Below are 23,586 nucleotides of genomic sequence, written 5' to 3'. Positions count from 1 at the left end.
TAACAACAGCCCTGTGAATACTATTCTAAGAAGAGCACCATGTACGTTCTGATGTAGCATGATTAATATCTGCAGTCCCTCTCTGCCCTATAGAAGTAGTGCCTGGGCCAGATTGGGATAGTAGAATAGGGTCATGAGGTGGGGATGAGGGGATATATAAATTTTCTTCTATTGGCAAGGTCATCCCTTCTCTCCTACTCATTTTTTCCCATAATTTCCCACTTACTATAAGGAATTCTATCCTTACATTCAACCTTACTTTGACCTAGCAGTTAGGTAACTGTTCCACAATCCCACCACCAATATCTAGGGGATTATTTTGCCCTGCAAAAAATGTAATCAATTCAGCCAGCCTGAAGAAATACCCAGGGCAGGGAGCTACCTTCATAAGCTTACTTTCCAGTAGGAAAACATCAATGCCCCAAAGTATGGTTTCCCAATGCATTATTATGCCTCTCATGACAGATTCTCAACCAACAATAATAATGTTCCTAGACCTCAACCCAATCAGTCCCATGTCTACTATGGCAGTAATCTTCAACCACGCCTGATGTGAAGTTCACCCACCTGTGTCATCCTCTAGTCATTGACAATATTTTCTTTTAAAAAAATAAGATTAAGCACAATTTTCTGAAAAAGATATGTGACTTTGACCCTCTTCAGATATGATGACTTACCTCCCTTAATCCTCAAGAGGCCAAGAAATAGTAAGTGAGGGGGAGGGTATATGGGCTGCCAAACAATATCATACAGACTAGGAAACAGAGCATATGTCCTCAGACTTCTCCAGGGATGGAAGGGCCTTAAGGGGCACTTGATAACTATCCCCCTAGAAGCCAAAAGATGATAAGTGCTGAACTAATTCCTTTTTTCCCTAAATATAAACACTATGTTACTGAAATCCCATGTCTCTGAAATAGTACACATAACAGACATCATTAGAATATTTATTGGGGAACATCAGTATGTTCGACAAGGGATGAACTATTTGGGAGGAGGAAATCTTCCTCCCTGGAAATGCTGAAGGAGCATTTTATGTCTGAAAAGTAGAGACAGATCTCCCAATACAGTGCCTTCAGAAAATGTAGGTGTGGTTGGAGACACCTGGCTGGCTTGACGCCTACAAGTATGGTTTGGATGGGGCAGGAACTCTTTATTGGGCATGGATGCCAGATGCCTCTGCGATAGTGGCTGATCCTTGAATGCCACAGCTTTTTGGGGCTGTCTCACCCTGTCTTTGGTCAGTGTATACTTTGATGGGTAATTTTGGTCAGCCAAGGGCGCTTCTTCGCTACAGGACTTTGCATTATTCATTTTATAGGAGGAAGCTTTGTAGTTAAAAGAATGTCCCTGGACAGTATCTGCCTGGGCCTGTAATTGTGCCTTAAGAGTTTTCACAGGCTTTGTCGGAGAGGAACGTGATTCTTGGGGGCAGGTGATTCTGACACCATGGCTACTCCCTGGTTTCACATCTAACACCTTGCCAATGTCTGTCTGCATTTGCAGAGTTTTGGTGTTCCTAGTAGAGGCAGCTCTACTATTAACTTTGCTTTGGCTGTTCACAGATGATGGTGGGGTGGTCCCCTTTCCAAGGAAACTTTCTTGCCCTCTGTCTGTGCTGCTAAGACAAATCCATTGCAAAAATTTCGTTATTTGTTTTTGTATCAGATTTTCAGGAGGAGGCTTATCCTTCAGTGATGAGGCTGGGGAAGATCTTCTTCCAAGCATCTTCTTTAATGCCCTGTCTTGACCAGGGCAGCTCTTCCTACTGGGTTGTGGTGTCCCCAACCCTGCATCCCCTTCACCAAGTTCTCCTGGTTTTGGTTGCAAATGGTGCAGTCTCTTTGAATTTGGTGGGAGATTCTTATCCCAGAAGTTCTGCAGGATAGGCTTAGGGACCCAGGGCTCCTGATGCTGTTCCAGGCTGACTGGTGTGTTGTCCAAATGTGCATGCATTACCTGAGAACCTGCCATGTTCCCATTGGAGACACCCTGGGCACTAGTCAGCAAGGTTTTGGAAATCAAGTTATCTGAGGCAACAGCCGTATCCGTGGACTGGCCTTGAACAGGGCTATGATCCCTGTTCTCCAATTTCAGCTTTAATTCACTCAGCAAGTGCTTTCTAAAGTCTGATAGTTTGGGATCCTGGGAAACTGATGTTGGTGAGGGAATTTCAGTAGCCAGGGTAGTTTTTTCTTTCTTTGTTTTCTCATCTACTGCTGCAGAGTCCCCTGACTTGTTGGTTGTCAAGGCATTGGCAGATTTTGATTGAAGAGCAAAGAGCTCCTTGGCCTTAAATATCTCTCTAGACTTGTTAAACCTTGGGAAGTATTCTGAAGTCTTTACTTTGGGAGCCTGAAGCCTTTCTCCTTTGTTGCTGGAACTCACTCTCTTATCCTTTGGCTCAGGTCCAGTCCCATCATGACTTGTGGACACCAGCACTGGGCTGTGCCTATTGTCTGGTCCGGTCTGTTTCCTAATTTCTTTGTCTGCGATGCACAGACAAGTCTGTCTGCCATCCTTAATCTGAACACTTGCATGCTCCTGTTTTTCCTCTGGGGACAGTGGTCTCAGGTCCCCCTGTCCTCCCTTCCCTACAAGTGATGCAGCAGGAAGGAGATGATCCAGATTGGGTGCTGACTTTATTATCTTCAATTTGTCTCTACACAAAGCTGTAGAGCTCCTACCAAGTGACTTGGATACCATAACTTTGGAATGCATCCCAGAACTAAGGCTATCTTGGGAGGAACGATAGGAATGGCCTAAGGAAGAAGGTGAGTCCTCTCTGTTGCTGAAGATCTGTATGGATTCAAGGACCCTGGTGGGAAGGCCACACTTCATCCTTATGTAGAAACTGCTTATATGGTCTTCCAGCATCTTTTGTTTGCCAGAAGCCAAGAAAGAAATCTCCTGGGAAGTGTTCAAGCTAAAGTTTCTCACAGATGATGCCCCATCTATCTGTTTTTCACTGTGAGATTTCTCAGCAAAAGATATTGTCTGCTTAAGGGCATGCCATGAACTATGAACAGTCTCAGGAAGTCTACCCTCATTTATTTCTTCAATTTTCTTATTTAAATGTTCTTTGAGTGCATTTTCTAGTTCTTTCTGATTTATTATATTTATCCCTGAGGCCCTTGAATCATTTTCATACAGACTCACTGTATGACTTCCTTGATCTTTATCAGAGTCAGACCCTAAACTGTTATCTGAGTATCCTTCTGGGTCACTCAATAGATGATCACTAGGGCCATTCTTTGGGCTGTGTCTCTGATGGTCCTTCTCTTTGTCATCTGACTGAAACTCTTCTGAGCTTGTCTCATCGGAGATTGGAAGTTGGCTCGATTCAGAATTCCTTAAATTTTTGCTACTCTGTTCCTTCAACAAAGATATCCATTTGAGTCTGTGAAAACTCTTTGATGCATATATTTCAGGAACATCTCTCTCAGGATTAATCAGTGTCAGAGACTCATGGACCCTGCGGGGTAGGCCCCATCGGTGTTGAATGAGTCTCTTTCTAAGGTGGTATTCAAATTTCTTACGAAGCTCGCTGCTCAGAGGGTAATCTCCAGGAATGATGGAGATTGGAACATGGATTTTGGAGGACTGGCTCACCAATGAAACATTGGGAGGGGGAGGACAAAGGTATTCCCGAGATGTTTGGACCATAGAGGGTAAACCCCACAAACGTTCCTGTTCTTTCTGTAGCACATTGTATTCTAGCTGATGAAGTTCAGATTGCATGAGACACTGTGCCTCATTAGGGGGTCTATGGAAGCACACTCCACAGATCCTAAGCTGGAAATCGGGAGATGTTGGAAGCATTGGGATTGGAGATTGAAGGTTGGACTGAGACTGGGCCGGAGTAGCATGTTGTGACTGTGATTGGGAGACAGTTTTAGTTGAGGATTGAGTTTGGATCTCAGGAAAGATCAGAGGTTGGGAATTGGAAAGTCCTAAAGATCCTTGAGATGTGGAAGCTTTGGAGATTCCATTAAAGATGACCAAAGTAGAGGGACAGTCATCTGAATGATGGATAATTGAGCACAAGGACTCACTGTGCAAAGATGGAAGACCCCAAAAGTATTGCTGGTTCATCTGCAGCTCCTCTAGTTTGCCTTTGCTGTTTCCAAAATAAAGGGAGACTGCTGAGTCATGCTTATTAGCATCTGATTCTAACATTGGCTCTGATATATAGAGGTGGTCTGGACTGACTGCTGACTCATATCTATCAGCACTTGACTCTATCATTTTCTCTGAAGTATTCAGTTGGTGGTCTGAACCTAGTTGTTTTAGAATTGGTTCCATTTTATTTTCCCTTTCCTTCTGGATCAGGAAGTCACCCCTCTTTCTTACTTGTTTCTCCAAGAGTGCCAGATTGTCATGGCTGAGTAACAAGCAGTTAGTGGGTTCTACAAGGTCGGATGCACATTCTGTGCAAGAGGTCTCAGAAGACTGGCCATCAAGGAGCTCATGCTTTATACTATCTTGTTCTACGTTGGAAGAGGACAAGTCTTTGGCATCCTTGACATGGGCCTGCTGCCAGGATGATTCTGGCATTGAATGGTCAATTTCACTGACTGTTGGAGCATCAGTTGACAACCCATCAGGACTATTCATTACAGACAGAGCAATCTCTGGATGGAGATCATGATCTGATCTCTGAGATTGATGTGGTGTGGTAGGGCAAAGAGCAACAGGTTGGGGTGGGAAAGGGTCCACTGGGAGTTTTGAAGCCAAGGGAGGAATAGGCTCTGATGGTACTGAGTCAGCTGGTGGATCAGGGGACAGTAAATCAGGTAAAGAAGCAACATGGTTAAGTGAGACAGTAGAAAGGGGAGGTGGAGATGGCACACGCAAAGAGGCTGATTTTTGGCCTCTTGGACGAGTTTTTGAGTGGCCAGATGTCACAGTGAATGAGGTCTTAATCACAGAAGCTGAGGAAGCCATATAATACACAGAGGAAGTATCCTCTAGCAGGTTCCCCAGTAACAGCAGTCGACTGACTTTGGCAGCCACTCTATTACACACCGAACAGTGAGGGTCTGGACACAGCAGGTGACGGAAACTGGTGATATCTTGATGTTGGCTCTGGGGTCTACAGGAAACAGGAAGAAAAAGCTGTGGTCAAGACCAAAACATGGAAAGGAGGGTCTGCTGGCCTAATGGGGATAGGGATACCCAAGCCTACTGTTCCCATCACCTCACATTTGTGATGTCACACTAACTCTGTAGCCTCTCCCTGAGGCTTTTATCACATTCTGTTCCTATGGCTACCTGCCTCATGTCATAATGGCAGGCTTCACTGATTCCCTGGAATATATGGAACATGTTTTTAAAAAAAAGGGACCAGGAAAAAAGGAAAGATTAATCACCTTTTCAAAACAGAAAGAAGCTTCCATCCCTCCTCCACTTCTTTCTGGTTAATCCTTGAACCTGGGAAATAAGGAGAGTAGAACATATGTAATGAAAGTAGAAGCATAATTCTTAGAATCATATAGGAATCCCTCTACGGGAGCCCCTGGGGATACTAAATTCTGAATGCTCCAAGAATCAGTAGTTATGGAAAGACTGTCAATGATAATATTAATAAGGCTCACATGTGTATGTGGCAATATTTATAAAGTACTTTCACATATGTTATATAGTATAATGCTAAAACTCACCATGTGAAGCAGATATCAGCGGAGTACTCAGTGAGGAATGTGAGCACCAGAGAAGTTAAAGGGCATCTATAAAGGCAGGAGACTGAAGTTCTGACTACAAGGCAACTAGTAGTCCATACTTATTTCTCACATCCTCACCTTTTGGGCAGTACCTGTTGTCCATGCATCTCAGATTCCTGCCCACAGATGGGCTAATGAAGAACTCTGAGTAATGTCATAGGTGTGACTGTCTTTCCCATGAGTTTCTCCTCTGAGTATTCTGTTTTCACAGAGAGACTGTATATAGCAACTGACATTTTCAGAGGCCCTGGATCTGAGACAGAAGGATCACCCTTGCAAAGCTCAGTGTGAACACAGAGAACCTTACCTCTAAATGTTCCACCTTTCCGCCGCCTCTTGGCTCGACCCCGACACTGAGAACAAAAAGTAAAGAATGAGGGACTTTCACTCCTCTTCCTCTTTTTACCACCCTGAATACATCTTCATTTTAAATTATAGACGTGTATTCCTTACATTACTAATATTTACAGGTGGGATTTTATCCTGGAAACTCTACTATACCAGATAGGTGGTCTGTGAGCTTCACTTGTAAGCTTTTGTCCCCCCCCCCGAACCCACCCCTGCCTAGCCTCTGCCCCTAGGAAGGTGGTGCTCTGTCCTTCCTCAGACTTCCCATCTCTGGCTTCTCTCTGAGGAAACCAAACTAGTTTAGAAATGTGAGAACAGAAATGGGAAACAGCAGCAACATCAACATCCTTCTTGGAGTTCACCCATAGTTCCTTACCTTTTTGATGGTCTTATTTTTACAGATGGTTATGGAAAATAGCTTTAATACCAGGTAGCTCAGGTACAAAAAGATCAACCCCAACCCACTAATAAGAGTGTAGTTGAGGCTGCTATCAATAAAAATCGAGCTGAAGCTCAGCCACAGCTCAAAATGGCTCTTCAGAAATGAGAGGACGTGCTCCATTATCTGAATCGCAATGCTGCTGAGAGGCAACTGAGGGTTGAGGGTTCAAGCCCTTGACTATATAGTTCCAGATCTGCATCACAGACCATGAGTCACAAAGGGAGTCTGAGGCTAGAGAGGATGACATCATGATGTGTGCAAAGCCCTGCCCCTGCCTAGAGCCTGACAGATCCTCTTGTCCAGCCCTTTCATTCTATCTTCAAACTCCATGCTTTCTCCTATCCTATGTCAAACTTCTATCTATAATTCAGATGTTACCTGAGTCCACTTTACTTTAGGTGCCCTGGACTTAAAGCTCACCAATTCCACAGCCTTGAAAGTCTGAATTTTTGCTTGTATCCAGACATTTATACTTTTAAGATCACACCTGCTATACTGTTTTTGCCTTACACCAACCCAGATTCAAAATTTAGGTTCATTATACTTGTTTAGTTTTATGAATGCTAAGTATTATTTTGTTTGCTTCAACCTTTACTGTCTTCAGAGGGGTTCATAATGCAACAGGCACAAAACACTTAAGTGTAAAATAAATATATATAATGACTTCAAGCAACGTTGGACTATATTTAGCACTTATTTTTCTGGTTAGTATAGCTTAAACTATATGAAGACATTTATTTATATATTTACTTGAGAGGCAGAGTCACAGAGAGAAAGTAAAAGACAGAGAGGGGTCTTGTATCCACTGGTTAACTTACCACATGGACACAACAGCCAGAGCTGGGCCTATTGAAATCCAAGAGCATGGGGCTTCTTCTAGGTCTCCTATGTGGGTGCAGGGGACCAAGCACTTGGGCCATCTTCCACTGATGTCCCAGGCCATTAGCAGAGAGCTGGATGGGAGAAGGAGCAGCTGGGACACAAACCAGCACCCATATGGGATGCTGGTACCACAGGCGAAGGCTTAACTTACTACACCACAGCACCAGTGCTAAATGAAAACTTTTGAGACATGCTCTTTATACAAATAATCCTTTGACTAATCAAACAGTATTTTTAAAACTAAAATCTTTTCAAACTTTATTTCAAACAGTATTTTTAAAACTAAAATCTTTTCAAACTTTATTTCAAGCTTCTATTTGTTGTTTTAAGGCCACTTCTAACTCTATCTAAAGTACAGATAGGCCAGGCCTCTAGATCAATAGATGTGTGACTCCTTCAAACCAAGGAAGGGAACAGTGTGCTAAATAATTGTTCCCCTCAGTCCTGGGTGGCAGACTGGGACTTAGGGGAGTCAGGTTATTGGAACAGAATCTAATCTTATACAGACTGTCCTGATTACTTTTTTTCATTTTTTTTTAAGATTTATTTATTTATTTGAAAGGCAAAGTTACAGAGAGGCAGAGGCAGAGAGAGAAGTCTTCCATCAGCCAGTTCACTCCCCAAATGGCTGCCACAGATGAAGCTGGGGCAATCCAAAGCCAGGAGCCAGGAGGCCCCTCAAGGCCTCCCACGCAGGTGCAGATGCAGGGACCCAAGGACTTGGGCCATCCTCCACTCCTTTCCCAGGCCATAGCAGAGAGCTGGATCAGAAGAAAAGCAGCTGGGATTCAAACCGATGCTCATATGGCAGGCTTTGGTTTTACCTGCTATGCCACAGCACCATTCCCCATCCTGATTATTTTTGTAGACCAAGGAAAAGTGATCTGACAGTGCCTTGCCAATGTGGGAGAGGGCAGGGGATGGTTGAGAAGGTGTGCTCTATATAAGCACCCTGTAAAATGTCTAAAATCCACTTCCTGTAACAATTTATTCAGGCTTCTGTTGTCAGGTTTAAATCACCCCAAATCTACCCACCAACCCCCACCCATTTTCCTATGCATTTACTCAAATCTTGTCATGACAGCTGTGCTCTGAAGTACTTCCTAATTAATCCTGTCTTTCTTAAACTCTGAAGCCTTTGAATGGATGCCTATGGCCCAACTCTGTTACTTGATGTCTTTGGAAGGGGGAAAGATGAACAGCCATTTCTACTATCTAGTTGATACATCTGGACACCAAGAGGCCAAGACTTCCTTCCCTATTAGAAGTAAGGCCCTCTCTTGCATCCCTATATTTCCAGGAAGAGTGGGCCAATGTTAGCTATGTTTAGGGGCAGCCAGCCCACTCACTGTGTATTTAGGACTTGACAGACATTACAAGTTCTCTATTCTGGGACAACTAGTAGCCATGACGAAGGCAAGGTTAAACTGGTTTTGGTTCCTGGTAAATGAACATGGCTTCTGTTAGGTAGATGGGACCTATTATTATATACATTGTGAAATCCACCCTCACTGCAGGCGTCATCATTGGTGACTCCACATTTTCAGAGCTCCCTGACTGCCTGGGTGAGTCATGGCAAGGGAGATCTATACTTACACTGGTGATTGCACAGATCCTTTGTGTTGTAGCACAGATGAGAATTAGACCCACTGAAGACTAGGCCCAGGTATTGATCACCTGGGGACAGAGCTTTCAAAGAAAAACTTATCTCTGAGATATATATATATATATATATATATATATATATATATATATATATATATATAATCTACCACAACCAACTTTGGTGTAACCATACATACTCTACCTACCCTGGAGCACTAATCAGAACTCCCTGGCCATATGCAGCACATGCCCCTGGGCATTCACTGAAAGAGCAGACATTCCATTACACCACATGAACCTTAACCCAAAACAAAATCCATCAGTGGAACAAAAACCAAAAATTATCTCCACAAGCACCTAAAATGCATGCAGAAATTCAGGAAACAAGAATAAGGAAGATAACATGATGGCCACAAAGGAACACAACAACACTTATACATTAGAATGTGAATGAAATTCTAATGAGAAATAAAATGAAATATTAGAAAGCAAGACTTCAATAAATCAAATAAAAAATGAAGTAGAAAACTTAACAACAGATTGGTGAGGCAGAAGAAAGAATATCCAAGAAGAAGACAAACAGACAAATCTCTGGAAATTTTACAGTCAGCCAGACCAAAAAAAAAAAAATAAAAGCAGAAATTAGAAAATTAAAAACAGTGTTGGAGATTTATGGAATATTATCAAATTACCCAAAAGACAGGTCTTAGGAGTTCCTGAAGGTATGGAAAGAGAATGGATTAGGAGGCCTATTTAGTGAAATAATTACAGAAAACTTCCCTAATTTGGAAAGAGAAAGGGATGTCCAAGTACAGAAATCACATAGAACTCCTGCAAGACATGACCAGAAACGATCTTCACCATGCATATTATAGTCAAACTTTCCACAGTAAAACATAAACAAAAGATTCTTAAATGTGCACAAGAGAAACGCCAGATTACTTTCAGAGGCTCTCCAATTAGAATCAGTGATGACTTCTCATCAGAAATCCTACAGGCTAGGAAAGAATGGCAAGATATATTCCACGTCTTAAGGGAAAAAAAACTATCAACCCAGAACACTGTGCCCTGCAAAATTCTCATTTATGAATGAAGGTGAAATAAAGACCTCCATAACAAAAAAGAAATTGAAAGAATTTGTCCACACTCATCCAGCATTACAAAAGATGCTTATGGATGTGCTACACACAGAAACATAGTCATCATGAGAGAATATGAAGACAGAAAATCTACCAGTAAAAGTACAAAGGAAATTCAAAGAAAATAATAGGAATGTTTATGGAAAAATGTTAGGGAGAAATCATCAATTATCTACACTAACCTTGAATGTAAATAGCCTCAACATTCCTGGTAAGAGATACAGCCTGGATAAATGGATTAAAAAACAAGTCTCATCTATTTGCTGCCTACAAGAAACACATCTCTCCAAGAAAGATACACTCAGACTGAAAGGGAAAGGATGGGAAAAGATATTCCATGCTAACAGAAACCAAAAAAGGGCAGATGTAGCCATCCTAGTATCAGAAAAAAAAAATAGACTTTAATAATAATAAAAAAAAACTGTTAAGAGGCAAAGAATGGCACAATATAATGATTAAGGGATCAGTTCAGCAGTAAGATGTGACTATAATAAACATATATGCAATCAATTACAGGGCACTTGACTATTTAAAAGAAATGCTAATGGATCTATAGGGGGACACAGATTTCAATACAACAGTAATGGTGACTCGAACACTCTACTTTGAGCAATGGACAGAAAATCAGCAAAGACACAACAGTCATTGATACTACAGATCAAATTGACCTAATTGTTATCTACAGAATTGTTCATCCCACAATTGTAGAATACATATTCTTCTCAAAAGTGCATGGCACTTTCTTAGGATAGATTATTTGGAAGGCCATAAAGTAAGTCTCAGAAAATTTTTAAAAAATTAAAATCATAGCATGCATCTTCTCTGATCACAAAGGAATAAAGCTGGAAATCAACAACTCAAGAATCTCTAGAACATATGCAAACACATGGAGACTGAACAACATGCTCCTGGAAGAACAGTAGGTCACAGGAGAAATAAAAAAAAATTTGGAAATGAAGACAATACATCATATCAAAACATTGGATACAGGGAAACAGTATTAAGAGGGAAGATTATAGCAATTGGTGCCTACATCAAGAAATTGGAAATGGACCAAATACATGAAATATCATTACATCTCAAGGATCTAAAATATAAGCAACAAATCAAACCCAAAATTAGTTGGAAAAAGAAATATTTCAAATTAGGGATGATATAAACAAAATTGAAACAAAAAAAATACATAGGATCAGTGAAACAAAGAGCTGGTTCTTTGAAAAAATAAACAAAATTGATATTCCATTGGCCCAACTAACAACAACAACAACAAAAAACACCCAAATCTGCACACAACCACTTCCTTTCCTGTTATTCCACTATATTATACCAAGGGAACCCTCACCAGAAGTCAAACCAATGGGGCTGCCGCATCTTGGACTTTCAGCCTCCAAAACTAAATAAATCTGATTTCTTTATAAAGCATGAGGCCTCAGGTATTTTGTTTTAGTAACAGAAATGGACTAACACAATGACACATTGGTGGATACTGAACAAACAGAGCTGAGATGTACTCCCGGGAAAGGAAAGAGGGAAAAGGTGAGGGTATGAAACCAAAGCCTCTGAGGAATTCAACATAATTTAGTAAAATATATATAAAATATATAGGAAAATCTATCCACTAATTAAGAGAGTAACTTTGTAAGATTTTGAACAAGAAATGGAACAACCCAAAAGTATTACAACAAGTATGAGAAGTCTGCACTTCTGTCAAGGAAATGCAAATGAAGGGTTCCCCATATTTAGACACACAAAGAACTAGATTGGCAGACTTTCAGAAGATCAAAAATTTGGCAGATGGGAAATGGAGGATTTGCCAGATTAATATACCGACCACTGACAAGAAATCTGTCTATGTTAAACCAACCATGGTACAAGCTCTTGTCCTATATTTCAGATAACCCTGGGACAGCTGGGGGAGGTAATATGACAGCCCTACCATATTCTGTTAATATAGCTATACCTGGATACTACAGTGATACTCAATATGGGTATTTCATTATTTCATTCCCATCCTGGTAGATAAATGGCATCTTCATTTTTAAGAGCTTTTAACTAAAAAGGCCAAAATATATAACAAATATAGAGGTTTTCACATAAAAGAGAATCATTTCATAGGTTAAAAAGATTGGCTACTCCTCCTAAGCAGATAATATAAAGCAAGGACTTTCTAAGGAAGGTATGAAGAAAACACTCTGAATAAAAGTGTCCAGCTGAGAATAGATGTTTCTCCTTCCTTCTTCTATAAAACCTGATAAAATGGATTTAAATCTGTAATAGAGAAAATGACATCTTTACAAGAGACATTCAACAGTAGCTAAAATAGAAAAGAAATAAAGAATGTCAATAAATGGAAAAAGTAAAGAGAAATATATGGACTAGAATATCTGTGGAGGGGCTTTCAGGAGTAGAGGAAGTAGTATCCTAGACTTACAGTGAAAAAAAAAAAGTAGAAGATAAACCAATGGGACTTGAAAGTGTGAACTGAAAAAGTAAAGATAAAAAAAGGATCTCTAGGGGCCCAGTATTGTGGTATACTGGGTAAAGCCACCACTGGCATCTCATATGGGTGCCAGTTTGAGTGCCTGGCATCTGCACCTGCAACACTGGCATCTCATATGGGTGCCTGCTGCTCCTCTTCTAATCCAGCTACCTGCTAATGAGCCAGGGAAAGCAGTGGAGGATAATACAAGTGCTTTGGCCCCTGCACCCATGTGGGAAACATGGAGGAAGTTCCTGGCTCCTGGTTTCGGCCTTTTGGGGGTATGAACCAGCAGATAGAAGACCAACCTACCTCTCCTTCTTTCAACCTCTCACCCCCTCCCTTCCTCTCCTTCTCCCTCTTCATCTCTCTCCATAACTCTGCCTTTCAAATAAATAAATCTTTTTTAAAAAAGATCTCTACCCATGAATAATCAACACCTTGCCTGGCTCCCTTACACAGGACAAGAAATATCCCACCCATTCATATTAGAGCTAAGCCTGCCAGTTGACAAGCATCTCCTATGTTCAAATTTCCTCATCTCAAACATGAACAAGTATCTGGTAACCACTCAACACTGAATAAATTCTACTACATGTAAAAGAATTACCAAAGTAATCAGATAGAAAACTCAACCTTGGAGGAAATTTTGTTTTAATTTTAATATGTAATGTAGATACTAACAGATATTCAAAAAGATATATGTCTGGGGCCAGTACTGTGCTATAGCGGGTAAAACCATTGCCTGTAGTGCAGGCATTCCATATGGGCACCAGTTCAAGTCATGGCTGCTCCACTTCTGATCCAGCTCTCTGCTATGGCTTGGGAAAGCAGTAGAAGATGGCCCAAGTCCTTGGGCTCCTGGCTTCGGATAGGTGCAGCTAAGGCAGTTGCAGCCAACTGGGGAGTAAACCAACGGATGGAAGACCTCTCTCTCTCTCTCTCTCTCTCTCTCTCTCTCTCTCTCTGCCTTTCCTTCTCTGTGTGTAACTCTTTTAAATAAACAAATAAACCTTTTAAAATTTTTTAAAAAAAGATGTATGTCCAATAGAAAGAAAGGCAGGAAGCAATGAGAAAAGATAAAATGCTAAAGTTTAAAATCTCACTCTTAAAATTAAAGTCAAAATTGAAAAAAAAAATCTAAAAGAATCAAATATTTGATTAATAATAATTATAGAAAGCTCATATAAAAGAAAGGGAATATCATTAAATTAGTAATAAAATCCCAGAGCCTAGGAAACACAAATTCAAAAAATTTAAAATATCTGAGAGACAACAACAGAAGACTCATGCTTTAACAAACCTGTATGAAATATGAGAACAAAGGCATAGACTAATATCAGAGAGAGCACACAAACCAAATATAGAGCACAAACAAAACAGAATCTACAAAGGAACAGAAATTCAGGGCATAATTATATTTTTCATTAGTAAAGAGAACATAGATTTTCAAAATACTGAAGTAAACTGTTTTGCTCCAGGAATTCTATACCCACACAAATTTCAGAGAAAAATAAAAGGAAGATACTGCCATTTTCATACACAAAAGGCTTCAGAATGCTTAGAAGATGCTTGAAGATATCTCCAAGCCTTCAAGCAAAACAAGAGTATAAAACAAGAAAAAAGATGCAACATATAAAGAACAGTGAAACCAACCAAAATATGCATGAAAGGAAATTCCAGGATGATACACTATAAAATAGTTTGTGCAAATTATAGCCAGAATCATTAGGATCTGGAATATCTTCAAAAAAATTCAAATACAATAAAAGTCCAGGTAAATTATTATTAATTCAAAAATACAAAAATCTGAAATCCTCCAAGATCCAAACCTTTTCTCAGAGAATTTCAGATTTCTGACTTTTTTCAAGCCAACATTGTAGCATAGTGGGCTGGGCCTTTGCTTGTGGTGCTGGAATCCTGGATTCGTGCTAGTTTGGGTCCTGGCTGCTCCTGTTCTGATCCAGCAGTCTTCTATGGCCTGGGAAAGCAGTAGAATATGGGCCAAGTCTTTGGGCCCCTGTACCCACGTGGGAGACCTGCAGGAAGCTCCTGGCTCCTGGCTTTGGATTGGCTCAGCTCCAGCTGTCTCGGCTGGCCATCTAGGGAGTGAAACAGAGGATGGAAGACCTTTCTCTCTGTCTCTCCTTCTCTTTCTGCAACTCTACCTCTCAAATAAATAAAGTCTTTTTTAAAAAAAGATTTGACTATTCAGATTGGAAATGCTCAGCTGACATAGTCTATGCAAATATTACAAAATTCAAAAAGTTCTGAAATCTGAAACACTTCTGGAACCAAGCATTTCAGATAAAGTATATTCAATTGGTATTTGACAAAACAAATAAAGAACTGTATAATATCATTTGCATTGTATTGTAAAGTACACAGATATCCTTTTCCAAAAAAAAAAAAAAATGGAGACAGGGTACTCATAAACTCAAGAAATAGTGTACAAATGAGAAGTTGGATAGTGATACAATTATCAAAATATGAATGGGGGAGAAAAATGGTAGGATGGAGTTAGGGAACACAGTTCTCACATGTCATCGATTATCTGCCATAGCAAGAAGAATAAAGATAAAATTTTAAATAAAAAACTGTGCTGTCTATACATATGTACTTATAGATGTAAAATAAAAAGCACAGTCTGCACCTGTAGAGATGCCAGGGTGGAGAAGGGTAGTACAATGAAAGTCTTTTTATCCTATATAAGCACTATAACTTTTTTTTAAATAAAAGGTGGTACAAAGAGATTCCCCAAACAATCTATACCTACTAACTTTAGGATTAAAAAGTATATGTTTTACAAAAACTAATATTTTTTCATTTTCATAATATGTGGATTTATAACCTAAATTTTTTAAAAAATCATACAACCAATCTAAAAAATTAGTTATCAGTAAACTCTCTTCTCCTCATGTTTACTTTGCCTAATCCTCATTTTCAAGAAGCCGTGGGATCTCTCTCCTCCTATTAGTGTCCCCTACTTGCCACGATGGCCATTCCCCTACATTTCTTCTGCAGAAAAAGGAAAAGAGTAACTTGGATTAAAATCGAAGTGTCTTTTGTGCTCTGTGTGGCTTCAGTCAAGGTGTTTCTCCTAATGGAAAAGTAACACTTCCCTCCCTATCTTTCAGAATTAAACAAAAGAGTATTTTTGGATATGCATATATTTGAGATCACTATCTAATATACAGTAATTATTTAATAAACAGACATTCTCAGGTTTTTGAAGGGCAATGAAGATGCCATGGTAACATGATCAGAACAAAAAATATTGGAATTCCAGCTATATACCTTTATAGTCATTAAGTATTTTAAGTACAGAAATTAGAGAGACTCCCAAACTCTTCTTGCTGTCACCAACAGCACAACAAGACATTGTCTTCTGCTTATCCTCCCTGATGTTGATTCATAGACAGCTTTATCCACAAAGGAGTTCATAGATGAGGAAGGGAGAGGAAAAAGTTCATCTTTCTCAACACACTTTTCAAATTATTCCTAAAAAAGTAAAGAGTACCAAGAGAAATAACATTTATTCTAAAAGTGCTTTATAGACAGATACATACTGTAATTTTAGTAAAATCCATAAAATGGGCTATCATCTCAACTGCAAGAGCAAGAAAAAATTATGTGCCCAGACTTTTGAAATACTGGACACCTAAACAGAAATTTAGATGCATAAAAAACAGGGGTCCTTTGAATATTGTGGTAGCAAAATGCCTTACATGAAATTCTGAAAGAAGTTCTTGAATTGTACATGAAAGGACACCAACATGAAAATAAAAGTACAAAACTCACTGTAAACACAAAAATGTAGTCATAATAAAAATATTTTAATATTTTAATGCTGATGCACAGAAAAGTTACAAAGCAAAATATGCTGAAAATATACTTATAGTAATTTAATAGTGGACATACAATTTTGAAGATGTAAATTATGCTATCAAAAACAGAAAGCATGAAGAGGAAAAGCTAAAATATAGAGATTTTTTTTGAAGAAAAATTGTTATCAAAATAAAATAGACCATTAAAATTACAAGCTGTTTAATGTGAGCTTCATTGTAATGGCAAAGGAATAAACATATCCAGATACACAGAAAATAAAGAGAAAGAAATCAGAGCATATCAGTACAAAAATCATTCAACCACAAAGGAAGACAGCAAGAAAGAAACAAATAATATAATGATATAATCATTATAAGATTATTAACATAATTTTAAAATGGAAATAGTAAATTTTTACCTATCACAAACTACTATAAATGCAAGTGGATTAAATTCTCCAATCAAAGGCATAGAGTGTCTGAATGAACTTTAAATCTAACAATATATTCACCATAAGAAACTGACTTGAACTTTAAGGACACACATCAAGCTAAAAGCTAAGAGATGGAAATGGATTTCCATGCAGTTTGTAACCAAAAAAGCAGCAAAAGTATCTGGACTATTATCACACACAAACACAAAGTTCTAGTCAAAACTGTTAAAAGAGACGAATTTTTCACAATGATGGAGGGATCAATTCACCAAGAGGCCGTAGCAATAGTTAATATAAATGTATACAATATCTGAGCACTAAATATATAAAATAAATATTAATAGAACTTAAGGGGTAAATAAATAGCAAAATAATGTTAATAGGGAACTTCAATGATTTCAACAATGGATAAATAGATCATCTGACAGAAAACCAATAAGGAAGTAGCAGATTGAACAATATAGACCAAGTGACCGTAACTGACACATACATTTGATCCCAAATCAGCAGATTACACATTCTTTTCAAGTTTACATGACTCATTCTCTGGGATTGCCCATAAAACAAGTCTTACCAACTTTTAAAAGGAATTAAGTGTCTTTTTGAACTACAATAGTATAAAACTGGGCAGTCATTAATAGTAAGAAATTGGGAAATTCACAAAAATACAGAAGTTAAATGACACATTCATGAACAACAATTGTATCAAGCAAAACATCAAAATGAAAATCAGAAAAATAACTTGAGACAAATGAAAATTCAACATATGAAACTTATGTGATATAGCAAAAACATTTGGAAGTTTACAGTCATAATGTCTAAAACAATTTTAAAGAAGCTCTGAAACAAGAAGCCTAACTTTACAATTCAGTAAACTGTCCTTGGGACCCTGCACCCATGCGGGACACTCAGAAGAAACCCCTGGTTTCTGGCTTCAGCCTGTCCCAGCCTGGCCATTGAGGCCATCTAGGGAGTGAACCAGCAGATGAAAGACCTCTCTCTCTCTCTCTCTCTCTGTGTCTCTCTCTCTTTAACTATGTTCTTCAATAAATAAGTAAATAAATGCTTCTTTTGATAAACAGACAAAAACCAAAGCCAAAGTTTGCAGAAGAAAGGAAATATTACAGATAAGAACAAGAATAAATGAAATTGAGACTAGAAAACATTAATGAAACTCATTATATGTTTAAAAACATAAACAAAATTGACAAGTCTTTAGTTATTCTAACAAGAAAAAGAGAGGACTCAAAATTATGAACAAAACAGGAAGCATTTCAATTTATAACAAAAATTCAAAGGAACATATTAGACTGCTCTAAACAATTATATTCAAACAAACCAGACAATCCAAAAGAATTGAATAAAGTCATATAAACACAAAATTTACTAAGGCTGAACAACGAAAAATGTAGAAAAATCTGAATAGACTCACAATGAATTAGAGTAATAAAGAGTTATAAGATTGATCAGTAACAAATATCTCTCAATAATGAAAAGCCTAGAAAATTATAACTTCATGACTGAATTCTACCAAGCATTTACAGAATAACTAACACCAACCTTTGTAAAATTCTCCCAAAAATTGAAGACACAAGAATACTTCCAAATTTATCAGCCATAACAGCATTACCCTGTTATGAAAGCAATACAACAACACTTAACTAACAGAAAATTACAGGGCAGCTCAATGTCACACATTTAAAGGACCGTACATCATGATGAATCAGGATTTATCCCTGGGATGCCAGAATGGCTCAATATATGTAAATCAATAAATGTAACACACCAAATTAGTATAATCACACATAAAATTATAATGGAATATGATGTAAATAAGTGCTGAACAAAATTCAATATCAAAATAGAGATCAAAATTATGTACTGATGAAATATACCTCAGCATAATAAGAAACACAGGATTAGTATGTTGAAGAAATAGGCTTGTAAGATAGGAATATTATTCAAACTTTAAAAAGAATTAAATCTTGCATTTTCAGCAATATGGGTAAATCTGGATAACATTACATTAAGTAAAATAGGGCAGGCACAAAAAGACAAGTGTTCTTTAAGTAACTGACAAAAGCAGAAAGTTATGGCCAGGGCTGGAGCTTCAGGAACTGTAGAGAATTTGGTCAAAAGTTACAAAGTTATGCAGGATGAGTAACTTCTACAAGTCTCACATACAGAATAGCAAATTCAATTAATAAAACTACATTACAGAAACATGTGCAGGGTGTGTAAGTTCTGAAATCTAATGTACAGGATAGCAATTGCAGCTGATATGACTTCACTATACAAACACACAGAAGCTGGCAATACACTACCATAGACTCCCATAGCCTGTGAATGGCTGGTGACCAAACATCATCTTAACAGAACAAGCTAGAAAAGAGGATGCTGCAGTGGCCTGCACATCACTGGTGGATTTTAACTGAGGGAGAATTTCATGGTCTTGATTTTGAGTCCAGCCTGGAGAACTGGCTGTGGGCAGGGCACCCACTTAGCACCATGAAAGAAGGCCACATTGTTTCCCTCCCCCTTCCCCAAGAAAAAACCAGTCTTGGTATGTTCAGGTGGAGCTCCAGCTGACATTGGCAAGACAGCTCACTCCAAGGATGGGGAATCTCAGAGGGCAAAGAACAGATCCCCTGTACCCTGTGACTCAGAATCCTGCATCCTGTGATTGTGTGAGTTCTGCATAGGCATGAAACTAATAAGGCTATGGGATGTAATTGGGTTTACAGGCACTCAACAGTCCAACTCTATAAGCTAAGAGCTCCCTAAGTCCTAGGGAGTGAACTTGTGAAGGTCTCTGCACTCACACTACAAAGATCACAGATGCTCTGTGCAGTTTGTGAGAATCTGAATGGGTGGGATACAAAAGCACTTTGAGCTCACTCTAGACAGTGAACCAATTGGTTCACCTTGACACAGAGAAAGGCTAAGGTTGTGAACATGCCAGCCAGCAGAAACACTCCCTCCTCCTCTTCATGATAGTCAGAGAAGTTCTACCATGCCCAAATTGGATTTCACTCTGGACTCTTGACCCACCCACAAATGTTGCCCACCCCCATCTCTGCATATTTGCTATAAGTTGCAGGCATTTCATCAAGCCACAGAAGCACATTTCCAATAACAATTTCTTCAGAGGAGATAGTAACAAGTAATTCCTCAAATGTGAAAATGATCACTGTGGAAATATAAAAAACATGAACAAAAAATGTAATATAATTCCTCCAAAAATACAATATAGCATTAATATTGGACTGTAGAGATGAGGAAATTGCTGAAATGGTTGAAATGGAATTTCAAAGTATGATTGCATGATTAAATGAAAACATGGAGAAGCTCATGAAATTAGGAAATCGGTGAATGAATGAAAAATTCAGCAGAGATAGAGACATTAAAGAGAAATCAATCTGAAGTATTAGAAATGAATAATTCAATATGGTAAATAAACAATATGGTAGAAAGTCTTAACAACAGGATCAGTGAGGCAAAAGAAAGAATATATAAACTAAAAGATAAATCTTTTGAAATATCTCAGGAAACAAAAAAGAAGAAATTTGAAAAACTAAAACCAGTGATCAGGATCTGTGAGACTCCATCACCAACCAAATACATGTGTCTTAAGATTTCCTAAAGGTATGGAAAAAAGGAATGGCCTAGAAATTTTTTTCAGTGAAATAGAAAAAAAATTCCCCTACTTATAGAACTATATAGACATCCAAATAGAGGAAACACATAGAACTCCAAATAGGCACGATCAGAAAAGATCAGCACCAAAACACATCCTCTCAAACTTTCCAAAATAAAACATAAAGACCCAAAAATCTGCAAAAGAGAAATGCCATATTACCATTAAAGGATCTCCTGTTTTATTAACAGCAGATTTTTTAGTTAGGAACTCTAGAGGCTAGAAGAGAATGGAGCAGTATAGACTAATTCCTAGAAGAAAAACTGTCAATCCAGAATACTTTACCAAGCAAAGCTCTCATTTATAAAGAAGGTGAAATAAAAACCTTCTCAGACAAGAAAAAAATTGGAAAAACTTGTGGCCACCTTGCCAACCTTACAAATGATTCTTAATGATGTACTATACATAGAAACAGAGAAAGATAATCAGCATCATGAAAGTATGTGAAGGTAGAAAACCTAGTGAAAGTACAACGGAGATCCAAAACAAACAATAGGAATACTTAGGGAAAAAATGGCAGAATCAAATCATTATTTATCAATAATAACCTTAAATGTAAATAGACTAAATTCTCCAAATATATGGCTGTTTGAATAGATTAAAAAACAAAACCTATGCACATACTATCTACAAGAAACACATTTCACCTACAAACATACCTACAGACTTAAAATGGAAAGATTGAAAAATATATTCCATGCAAATAGAAATCAAAAATGAACAGGAGTAGATAGTCTCATATGAGATAAAACAGACTTTAAGACAAAAAGTGTTAAGAGACAAAGAAAGTCATTATCCAATGATTAAGAACCAGAATACAGGACTAGAGTAAATGTATAGGCATCAATAATACAGAACCTAGCTATTTAAAACAAATGTTAATGGATCTAATCAAGGAAATAAGCTCCAGTATAACAACAATAGGGGACTTCAACTCCCCACTTTCATCAATAGACAGATCAAGTAAGCAAAAACCTATCAAAGAAATAGCAGAACTAATCTATATTATCAACCAAATGGATCTAATTGGTATCTACAAAACATTTCATCACAGTTGCAGAATATACTCTTTTCATCATTACATAGAAAATTATTTATGATAGATAACATACTAGGCCACAAAACTAGACAATAAAAAAACTAAAATCACATCATCTATCTTTTCACACTACAATGGGATGAAGCTGGGAATTAAAGAAATTCTGGGGGCCGGTGCCACGGCTCACTAGGCTAATCCTCCACCTGTGGCGCCGGCAACTCGGGTTCTAGTCCCGGTTGGGGCACCAGATCCTGTCCTGGTTGTTCCTCTTCCAGTCCAGCTCTCTGCTGTGGCCAGGAAGGCAGTGGAGGATGGCCCAAGTCATTGGGCCCTGCACCCACATGGGAGACCAGGAGGAAGCACCTGGCTCCTGGCTTCAAATCAGCGCAGCACGCTGGCCGTAGTGGCCATTTTGGGGGTGAACCAACAGAAGGAAGACCTTTCTCTCTGTCTCTCTCTCTCACTGTCTAGCTTTGCCTGTCAAAAAAAAAGAAATAAAGAAAAAAAAGAAACTCTGGGAAATGTGCACATATACGGAGACTGAATAACATGCTCATAAATTATCACATGGTCATAAAAGAATCAAAAGGGAAATGAAATAATTCCTTGAAACAAATGAAAATTAAAACATAGGTATAAAAACTTACGTGATACAATAACAGTGTTAAGAAGTAACTATATGTGGCCGGCGCCACAGCTCAATAGGCTAATCCTCTGCCTGTGGTGCCAGCACACCGGGTTCTAGTCCCAGTTGGGGCGCCGGTTCTGTACTGGTTGCTCCTCTTCCAGTCTAGCTCTCTGCTGTGGCCCAGGAGTGCAGTGGAGGATGGCCCAAGTGCTTGGGCCCTGCACCCGCATAGGAGACCAGGAGAAGCACCTGGCTCCTGGTTTCAGATAAGCATGGTACGCTGGCAGCAGCGGCCATTGGGGGGTGAACCAATGGAAAAGGAAGACCTTTCTCTCTGTCTCTCTCTCACTGTCCCCTCTGCCTGTCAAAAAAAAAAAAAAAGTATATAACAATTAGTGCCTATAAAAATTGGAAGGTACCAAATAAATGATGTAACAATGTATCTCAAGGATCTATAAAAATGAATAACCAAACACAATCTTAGTAGGAGGAAAGAATTAATTAAAATTATAGAAAAATTAAACAAAATTGAAATTAAAAAATATAAAGGTCACTGAAGTAAAAATCTGGTTTTTTGAAAACTAAAAAAAATTGATAAGCCATTAACCCAACAAATCAAAAAAGGGGAGAAGATACAAATTAATAAATCAGAGATAAAAGGAGATTTTATAATAGATACCACAGAAATAAAAGATTCATCAAGAACTATTACACGGAAGTATTTTCTAACAAATTAGAAATCCTAGAAGAAATGGAAAGATACCTAGACACATACTATTTACCAAACTTAAGGCAAAATAGCATAGAAAACCTGGGTATACCATAATCAACACCAAGGTTGACCCAGTAATTAGTATACTCCCAACAACAACAAAAAGCCCAGGATCAGATGGTTTCAATGCTGAATTCTACTGAACTTTTACAGAAAAACTAATCTTAATTTTCTTTTTCTTTTTTTTTTTTTTTTTTTTGGACAGGCAGAGCTAGACAGTGAGAGAGAGAGACAGAGAGAAAGGTCTTCCTTCTGTTGGTTCACCCCCAAAATGGCCACTACGGCCAGCGTGCTGCGCTGATTTGAAGCCAGGAGCCAGGTGCTTCCTCCTGGTCTCCCATGTGGGTGCAGGGCCCAATGACTTGGGCCATCCTCCACTGCCTTCCTGGCCACAGCAGAGAGCTGGACTGGAAGAGGAGCAACCGGGACAGGATCTGGTGCCCCAACCAGGGCTAGAACCCGAGTTGCCAGCGCCGCAGGTGGAGGATTAGCCTAGTGAGCTGCGGTGCCGGCCCCAAGCTCTTTCTATAAGGCCAGCATCACCTAAGTCCCAAAACCAGGAAACAGATAC

At 38.7% G+C, this 23,586-nt stretch overlaps 1 protein-coding gene across 1 annotated transcript; it reads right to left on the bottom strand.

Annotated features, from left to right (window-relative positions):
• Positions 1–984: 984 nt before the first annotated feature.
• LOC133771052 (spermatogenesis-associated protein 31D4-like) lies at positions 985–6,633 on the bottom strand. Its single transcript, XM_062206780.1, has 3 exons — positions 6,448–6,633; positions 5,958–6,076; positions 985–5,095 (listed from the first exon to the last, which is right to left on the bottom strand). Exons 1-3 carry the CDS (start codon positions 6,631–6,633, stop codon positions 985–987), a joined length of 4,416 nt encoding a protein of 1,471 aa, XP_062062764.1.
• Positions 6,634–23,586: the final 16,953 nt, after the last annotated feature.

The sequence above is a fragment of the Lepus europaeus genome, chromosome 12 (genome assembly GCF_033115175.1).
Source record: "Lepus europaeus isolate LE1 chromosome 12, mLepTim1.pri, whole genome shotgun sequence".
Taxonomy (NCBI): domain Eukaryota; kingdom Metazoa; phylum Chordata; class Mammalia; order Lagomorpha; family Leporidae; genus Lepus; species Lepus europaeus.
Note: the sequence above shows the minus strand (reverse complement) of the source record. Positions and strands in the feature narration are given on the sequence as shown.

Bases quoted from the DNA above. Each gene is read 5' to 3' on its own strand.
- LOC133771052 (XM_062206780.1), bottom strand. From the start codon at position 6,633: ATGGAGCACGTCCTCTCATTTCTGAAGAGCCATTTTGAGCTGTGGCTG. The intron at 6,077-6,447 runs GTAAGGAACTAT...TTTTGTTCTCAG, and splicing joins AAAATAAGACCATCAAAAAG to TGTCGGGGTCGAGCCAAGAG. The intron at 5,096-5,957 runs GTCAGTTGCTAT...TGTTTCCTGTAG, and splicing joins GATCCAGGGCCTCTGAAAAT to ACCCCAGAGCCAACATCAAG.